Here is a 9552-nt window from a genome sequence, read left to right as displayed (position 1 = left end):
CTCTTCATTTCTTAGCCAAGTTTCATTGGTTTAATTATATTAATTTATATAATATAAATTATTTCACATAATTTATATATAATATGTAACATATATTTGTATATTATATCTTACATAAAATTTAATATATTACATATATCTTTATATATCATTCATACTATTTATGTATTATTTACATCTTTATATACAATTTAAATAACTTTGTATAATATATAATTGATATATTTATATATTACATATAAAATATTTAAAATTATAATTTATAATATTTCTATATAACAATACATTTATGTATTTATGTATAATTTATTATGTGTTTATATTATATATAGTTCAATTTATATATTGCGTGTAATTTATAATATATATAATCATAAAACTACTAAAGGAAACCAGCAATTATTAACAGTTTTTAGCCTTTTTTCTCTTTTTTTTCTTTAGGATATTTTTCTATGGTTACATGATTCATGATTTCCACCCCCCCTCTTCTTTCCTCCTTCCTGAATCTGATAAGCAGTTCCACTGGGTTATACATGTATCATTGTTTAAAACCTATTTCTGTGTTATTCATATTTGCAGGAGAGTGATCCTTTAACATCAAAACCACAATCATATCCCTATTGCACCAAGTGATCAATCACATATCTTAAAATTTTTTATTTAATTAATTAATTTATAATATTTTCCCATGGTTGCATGATTCCTGTTCTTTCCCTCCCCTCCTCCCACCCCCCTCCCATAGCCAATGAACAATTCCACTGGGTTTTACATGTGCCATTGATCAAGACCTATTTCCATATTATTGATAGTTGTACTAGGGTGGTCGTTTAGCGTCTACATCCCCAATCATTTCCCCATTGACCCATGATCACATATTTTTCTAATGCATTTCTGCTTCCACAGTTCTTTCTCTGGATATGGATAGCATTCTTTCTCCTAAATTCCTCTGGATTGTCCTGGATCATTGCATTGCTATTAGTAGAAAAGTCTATTACATTCAGTTGTACCATAATGTATCTGTCTCTGTGTATAAGGTTCTCCTGGTTCTGCTCCTTTCACTCTGTATCAATTCCTGGTGGTCTTTACAATTCACATGGAATTTCTCTAGTTTATTATTCCTTTCAGCACAATAGTATTCTATCACCAACAGATACTACAATTTGTCCAGCCGTTCCCTAATCAATGGACACCCCCTCATTTTCCAGTTTTTTGCTACCACAAAGATCGAGGCTATAAATATTTTTGTACAAGACTTTTTTCTTATTATCTTTGGGGTACAAGCCTAGCAGTGGTATGGTTGGGTCAAAGGGCAAGCATTCTTTTAAAACCCTTTGGGCATAGTTCCAAGTTGCCCTCCAGAATGGTTGGACCAATCCACAACTCCAATTCAGCAGTGTATTAGCGTTCTAATTTTGCCTCATCTCCTCCAACGTTTATCACTTTCTTTTGCTGCCATATTGGTCAGTCTGCTAAGTGTAAGGTGGTACCTCAGAGTTGTTTTAATTTGCATTTCTCTAATCAACAGTTTTCAGTCATAAAGAGTTACAATGAGAGTTTAATAACGTGGGAATAGCTAAGTGGCTCAATAGATTGAGGGTCAGATCTAAAGAGAGGAGATTGTGGGTTCAAATTTGACCTCAGACACTTCCTAGCTGTGTGACCCTTGGCAAATCACTTCACCCTTATTGCCTATCTCTTATTGCTTTTCAATACACAGTATTGATTCTAAGATGAAAAGTAAGGATTTGTTTGTTTGTTTGTTTTTAAAAGAGAGGGTTGGGAGCAGCTGGATAGTTCAATGAATTGAGAGTCAGGCCTAGAGATGGAAGGTCCTAGGTTCAAATCCGACCTCAGACACTTCCCAGCTATGTGACCCTGGGCAAGTCACTTGACCCCCATTGCCCACCCTTACCACTCTTCCAGCTATGAGCCAATACACAGAAGTTAATGGTTTTTTTTTAAAAAAGAGAGAGAGAGAGGGTTAAATAACTTGCTCTAAGTCATATAATCAATATATGCCAAAGAAGGAATTTGAATCCAAGTCATCTGGATTCTGGTCCTCTGCACAATACCCAAAGCAGCCTCTTTATTTGTCATTTCTCCACTGAAATGGTTCATTCATTCCTGAATCAATGGGCTCTCTTTTCCTTTCATATTCAAGGAGCTGGGGAGATAAGCACTTATGAAAATAGGCCAAAACAGGATAATTTAAAGAGGAAGAGGAGTGCATTGATAGCAAAGGGAATCAGGAAAGGCTTCCCATGGGACAATGCACCTGAGTTAAGCCTAGAAAGAAACTGAGGGTTCTAAAAACATGAGAACAGAACAAGTATTTACATAGTATTTACTGCGGGTCAGGCACTGTACTAAGCATTTTACAACCTGCTGAAGTAGGTCCTGTTATTATTCCCATTTTACAGTTGAGGAAACCCAGATAGGTAAAAGTTAAGTGGCTTCCCCAGGATCTCACAGATACTGAATACAGGTCTTCCTTACTCTCAGTCCAGTGCTCATTGTACTACTCAGCTACCTAGCATATAGAACATTCACAGAGAAGTGAGAGAATAGTTCCTAATATGTGGACATACTCTGGCAATAGGAATAGGTTTACTGTCATTTAGATCAAAATCATAAGGGAAATTTGACAATCTTTTGCTCCAAGCCAGTAAAGGCAATAGTTATCTATAGTGTTTTGAATTTTGCAAAATACTGTACTTTGTTGTTGTTTAGCCATTTTCAGTCATGTGCATCTCCTCATGGTCCCATTTGGGGTTTCCTTGGCAAAGATACTAGAGTGGTTTGCCATTTTCTTCCCCAGTTCATTTTACAAAAGAGGAAACTGAGGCAAACACAGTTAAGTGACTTGCCCAGAATCTCACAGCTAGTAAACTTCTGGGGATTGGATTTGAACTCCAGGCCTGACACTCTATTCACTGTGCCACCTAACTGGAATACACAATTTTATCTCCCTAAAAACATTGCCTTTTTCCTTAGGCAGTAGACATTTTTGTTTGGTCTTCTCCTTTGGCCATATGACAAACTTGATTTTAGGAAAATTAATTCTCATTAATATTGAAGAGATTCAGACAAATGTGGGAGAGAAAACAAGGGACTGAAAGAAAAAGTTGTGCTTCCTAGAGAAGGCTAGTTTCAATTTTTGGAGTGTATAAATTTCCCCTGGCTATAAAGAACTCATTAACTTGTCACACTTAATACCTTTAAAATCACATTCTCCCCATTATTTATGGCTCATCAATAATACATTAGCTTACTGCTAATAAAGCTAAGAGTCTTTTGTTTGATTTTTTTTGGCACCTGAAGATAAAGTTAATTTAATCTGTTTAGCATTTGGCTGAAAGGTTTATGTTCAGACTCACTCCCAGTTACAAACCCCACCCTGTATGCTCCACCCTAATTAAATTCTATTCAGCTATTTCACCCTTTCATTTTACAAATTTACTAGATTCTAACTAAATTATAAACTCTATAGTGCCAGAGATGGCTCCCTATCTAAATTCTGCATCTCCCGTAACCCTTGGCAAAGTCCTGTGCATGTAGCAAGTATTTAATTGAATTGAAATGAAATAAATAAGGAAACTGAGACAAAGTGACACAACGGGGCTCTGATTTCTGGCTTGATTCTCTATCTAATCAAAGCTTGTGGTTCCCTGTTTGTTGCAGATCTCTTAGAATTATGAGAAGGATGAATAAAATGAAACTATTGAATTTTTTTCCTTCCTAATTTCTAATTTTCTTTCTAATTTTGGTACCATGAATTTCCAATATAACTTGGGTTTGGGCAATATGACCATATATCCTGAGTTTTCCTATTCTGTCTGGACAATTGGTCCCCCAAAATAGCTTTCACAGATATATTTGTATTCCTCATTGGTTCTGCTCCCTTCCTTCAAACCTTTTTTTCCTGTCTCCCTCTTTCACCCTGCTTTCTTTTTTCTCTTCCCCCTTTTCCTTTTTGCCTCATTCCTCTTTCCAGTCTTTATTCCTGTCATATCTCTTCCCATTCCCTTCAACCCTAATATCTCTCTCTCTCTCTCTCTCTCTCTCTCTCTCTCTCTCTCCATATATCTCTTTTGCTCTTTCCCTCCTTTATCTTCTGTCTCAGAATCATGGATTCTAAGGCAAAAGAGCAATCAGTAATGATTAGGCAGTTGGGGGTAAATGATTTTCCCAGTCACAGAGCTAGGAAGTGTCTGAGGCTGTATTTGAACCCACAGACTCTGAGCCTGGCTCTCTATCCACTGTGCTACCTAGCTGCCCCGAAATCCCCATCTCAAGGCACAGGACTTGAAGTTAGAAAATATGAGGGAGTCATTCAAGTTTTGTGACCTCAGTTTTCCCATCTTTAACATAAAGGATTTGAATAAACTAATTTCTGTGGTTCTTTCATGCTTTAACATGCCATGATTCCTATCCGTCTCCCTCTTCCTCTTCTCTCTCTTCTTTTTCCCCTCTTCTCTCTTTTCTTTCTTTTTTTTTCTATCCTCACACCATTAGAAGTTGGGGAGCAGTTATCCTTGTGTGCGACAGATAAGGAAACTGAGATGCAATGCGGTGATTTGCCTAAAAAGAACAAGAAGTATCACAGAGAGATACCTGAAAGTAGTGCTCAGTTCTCCAGACTCCATATTAGATATTAGTAGATTTTCTGGGCATCCAAATAGGAAGGTCGGTGGTCTTCATAAGAGAAAGGAAAGTAGGTCTTCCTAAGAGGCTACGTGATCAAAAGTAAAGGGGGGGTGGAGGGAAGCACTGGGTTCAAACTAGTTCTGCTAGTGATCTTCAAGAAGTCACTTGGCCTCTGCGGGTCTCAGTCTCCTTACCTGCAAAATGAAAGGTTTCAGACTAGATTGATTTCCAAGATTCCTTCTCGTTTTAAATCTTATTCATTACCCCTCCTTCAAAACTTGGAGCGACAGAGGCTGGGACAGCCTGTGCTTCCGACAGAGCCATTCCCCCTGGGAGATTGATTGTCTTGCAGGAAGGGGCTCCATCATTTTGCCCTCCTCTCTCCCTCCCTCCTAAGCTCTCTGCGGTCTTTACTGGTTGATAGGTTGAGCCCGCTGCGGTGACTGGCCACTGACGTCTCTGCGCGGCGTTCCTTATCAATGGGCCAAGAGGCGTAACTGAACCGCGGCAGCTGGGGCCAGCGGAGCCACAGAATCCCAGCGCTGCCCAGAGAACCTCCTGGAGCTGGGACAGGCTCAGCTAGTGGCCCAGGCATGCCGCCCCGGACAGAATTGTTCTCTCTCCGCCCGGGAACAAGGTGGGGAAAGTGAACTCATGCGAATAGCCGGAGGTCAGGTAGCAGCTGTTGGTGACCTCCCCTCGGGGATGAGACTGGTTGCCTGTGCAAGTCTATGGCCACCACCATGCAGACCAACAACCTGTGGGTGATTATCTTCTCGTGGGCTGCGCTAACCGTAAGTGCCATCGTTGCTTTCCTCAGTCAAAAAGGATTCACCCCCTCTCCTCCCACCTCCCCCGCCCCACCCTTTTCGATGGGATTCCATACTTCTATTTGGCAACCCTGCAGCCTGGGCAAAAAGCACCCGGCTGGTAAAGTTGGGTAACTGGTTTGGGAAACTTTTAGCACCCCGAGTAGTTTTGAATTTGGGTAAAAAAGAAACACTAGATCTTGGTTTGACGCCAGTGTGTTTTGTCAAAAGGCCACAAGATTACGTTTTTAGTCATACTCCTATCCACTCCCTCTCCATTTCTCCCTTTCTTTCTCTCCCCCTTGTCCTCCGTTTCTTTCTCTCCACCTCTTTTTTTTCTTCCTCTGCTTTACCCCCTCCTTCCTAATCCTCTCCTTTCTCTAGCTATCTTTCCTTGCTCTCCTTTTCTTGTTGCTCTTTCTCCCCTCTTTTTGCTCCTCTCTCCCTCTCCTCACTTTAAATAAATCTTTCTCTTTGACTGACTTGCACGCTGATGAACCTTCAGGGCAACATTTAGCCTGAACAAATTGGCTCTAAGAAGCAGCCAGAAAGTATGAGAAAGCCCAGGTTGGTGTGAAAGGACGCTTTTTTCTTCTCTCATAGATGAATTTGCCTGCTTCACCATGTGGAGTTTGATAAGCAAAGTGATTAATCAGTGCCAGTAAAGGCTAACCAATAGTTCTCTATTCATTGGCTCCCATAGCTTGGAGACCTATTCTACTAAGGAAGCACTGGAATCCCAAATCATTTCATAATAAAGATTGCACTCTATTCAGAAAAGTCACGAAAGTACAAGAATCCTCATCTTAGTAGCTTAGAACCCTGACATCCAGGAAAGTCTTTCTTGATTTTTCACTCAGTCTTCTTGCAGTAAATTTTGACCTTGTCTCTTCTATGGATGAGTATGAGAGAACCCCCAAAGGGCAAACTCGATCAATAACTTCAATGTCAATTTCTATGCCAGGAAAGTGTTTTTTTTTTTTTTTTTTAAGTTGGCATGTCTGTGACATTCTTGCAGAAATCAGTCATGCAAAGCTGTTCTGGTTAATGTTTTCAGCTCACCTGCAACCTTGATTAAGCTTACTTGCCAAATACCCACCACCTCCCATCCCCACTCTTCAGTGAAAATGGAGAGAGGTCATCATAACATTTCTGCTGATTCTCAAACTGAATACACATATATTCTCTCTCTCTCTCTCTCTCTCTCTCTCTCTCTCTCTCTCTCTCTCTCTCTCTCTCTCTCTCTCTCTGTCTGTCTCTCTATCTCCCCCTTTCCTTCCCCTTTTCCCTCTCCCTCTGACACAAACAAGCAAACAACAAAACCCACCTCAAAAAACAAAATACTTCAGTAGATGAGTTAGGGTGATTCAAAACAGCAAAACCCAATAGGGAATTTAAAATGGAACAATGGTTTGTCCAAGTCAGCATGATATTTGATAAGGGGTCATCTTTAACCTTGGTGCCTCCACATCTCCTTCTTGACTGTTTACATCAGGTTTTCTATCATTGGAGACTAATTGGGGATATCTAAGCTATCACGTTTAGAGATTCAGAGCTAGAATGACCTATGAATATAAAGAATTCAAAGACATATGTGATGATATGTCTTGAGTGATACACACTGAAGAAAGCTGAACCACAAATGCTATTAATATACCAAGACCTACTGCTAGATAAATGGAAACCATTTTAAACAGAAACAAAGCTCAACTAAACAAAATAAAACATTAGATGACATTGGTAATAATTTAGGAAGTAGACACTCTTTTAACAAACAATAAACTACTAAGGTTTATAGCTCTATCCATCAAAGTCTCTCTTTTAAGCCATTTTGGACAATCACATTATGAGAGATATTGTTGAAAGCACATTGTGGATTCTATTAATAAAAAGATTTTTTTAAATCTGCTTTTCTTTTCAGTACAGAGGAAATGAATAAGATAGAAGACTAAAGCACAATTTTAGTTTTATATCCCAAGTAGGAAAGCAAATCTTCTCTATTATGTCAGGAATAAGCTCCAGACCAAATTATAAAATGATGCCTTTATCTTCACAGGGAATCAGAACTGGAAGGGACTTTCCAAATGATCTAAATGCCCACCTACTAGCATTTTATATATGAAGAAACTGAGGCCTGGGTTGCTGAAGTGCCCAGCCACTAATTGTGATCCTGGGCAAGTAACCAAGTACCATTCCACTCCTTTGGGCTTCTATTTTCATGTCTGTAAAATGAGAGTATTAGAATGTTGAATTATCTCTAAGGATCTTTCTAACTTTAAGGACTTAAAACAGTCAGAATCATAACTCAGATCTCCTGCTTAGTCCAATATGCCACACTTTTTATTACAGCAGTTTATCCAACTTAATGGGGAGGATATTGGGATACTTACTCATATTGTTTCATTGCTATTTAATGTTTTCATGAGTATTAAATAATTTCTCCAACTAGATTATGAGGTCTTCCAAAGAAAAAATAGCCATTTTGTTGTTGGTTAGTTATTTTAGTTGTAACTGATTCTTCATGAGCCTGTTTGGAGTTTTCTTGGCAAAAATACTAGAGTGGTTTGCCATTTTCATCTCCAGTTCATTTTTAGATGAGGAAGCTGAGGGTTGCGGTTTGCCCAGGATCACATACCAGTAAGCATCAGAGGTCAGATTTGACAGAAAGATGGGTCTTGACTTCAGGCCTGGTATTCTATCCACTGTACTACCTAGCCGCCCCAGTGCCTTATACTTATTTATGTTCACATTGACTAGAATAGAGATCATGCTTAATAAAGATTTGTTGAACTGAATTAAATTGAATGGAAAATTCCTTAGCTTTTGCCATTGTACAGTGGTTTAGGGAGTTCTTATATACTACTGTTTATTTGCTTTTTTTTTTCCCCATGGGGTTATAGGTTCCAAAGTGAATTTAAATAAATGGGAAATCTATGTGGAGCTGATACTCATTTCCCTCCACCCCAACAACAAACTAGGGTTGAAAATTCTTTCTAAAAGGTCATTAGAGGCAAAGTTTCCTTGGTTAAACTACAAGTCTTTTTTCCAGAAGAGATAGTCATAGTGATTCACTTCTCAAGGAAGAAGGAAAGGACAAAGTGGAGTAAGAATGTAATGTAGATATTCAGAATGAGAATAGCTTAAAATGTCCTCCATATTTTGTTTGGGTGGAGACTGGACTAGAGGACTGCTCAGATCCTTTCTAATTCTTCAATTCTATAGTCTCCAAGGTGCTGCTGGTAAAAAATAATAAAGCATACTTTTTTGGTTTTCAACACTATATCCAGTACTTATCAAGTTATGAAGAAATACATAGAAGGAGTAATGTAGGAGAACCACTTGTAAATACTGATAAGATGACTATGCTATCCATGGGCAGTTAAGTGTAATAAGAGCTTTGGGAATATCAGCAACCTTCCAACGATGGGCAACCTTTTTGGCAGTGAGAGCCATAAACGCCTGCGGAAGGAGGAGGAAGGAGGAGGATGGAGACAGAAGGTGCTGGAATATGGGGCAGGGGCTGAAGGGCCCCCTGGGACACATCCTGGGGCTCTGCCTGGACTGGCTGGTCGGGAGGTGGAGAGCCATATGTTGCGGACCCCTGCTTCAAACCTTCATCCCTAACCAGATCAATGGCCTTCCTTCCAGTCCACCAGGGAGATAACCTTTGTGGAGATTGATCTAGCTTCTTCTACTAGGTACAGCAGCCAAGGACTCTCCAGCTGCCACAACTACTGAAAATCTGGAAAACAATTTTCTTATTATTGAAAGTTCTTAGTACTGTCAAGGAATTCAATGTCGGAAATCCAAAATGTCTTTGTTAATGGAAATGATATGAAGAAAGAAGCATTACCAGATGCTTTACTGCTATACCCCAAGGACCACAGAGCCTTTCTATATGGTTTACAGCTGAAACCTTCCATAAATGTTTCTTCTCCTATTAGAATGTGAGCTCCCTTAGAGCGTGTCTAACTCTCCGCTTTTCTGTTTGTATGTCCAGTGTTTAACAGTGTTTTCTACATAACAAATGTACATCTTTCCTTCCTTCCTTCCTTTCTTCCTTCCTTCCTTCCTTCCTTCCTTCCTTCCTTCCTTC

At 39.2% G+C, this 9552-nt stretch overlaps 1 protein-coding gene across 1 annotated transcript in view; it reads left to right on the top strand.

The window, feature by feature from the left end:
• Window positions 1–5366: 5366 nt before the first annotated feature.
• SCTR (secretin receptor) overlaps window positions 5367–9552 on the top strand; it is a 105708-nt gene continuing 101522 nt past the window's right edge. The window contains exon 1 of the mRNA XM_044669139.1: window positions 5367–5441. Within this exon, the coding sequence (XP_044525074.1) occupies window positions 5379–5441 (63 nt within the window). The 5' untranslated portion in view covers window positions 5367–5378. The remainder of the gene's footprint in view (window positions 5442–9552) is intronic.

This window comes from Gracilinanus agilis, chromosome 3 (genome assembly GCF_016433145.1).
Source record: "Gracilinanus agilis isolate LMUSP501 chromosome 3, AgileGrace, whole genome shotgun sequence".
NCBI lineage: Eukaryota > Metazoa > Chordata > Mammalia > Didelphimorphia > Didelphidae > Gracilinanus > Gracilinanus agilis.
Note: the sequence above shows the minus strand (reverse complement) of the source record. Positions and strands in the feature narration are given on the sequence as shown.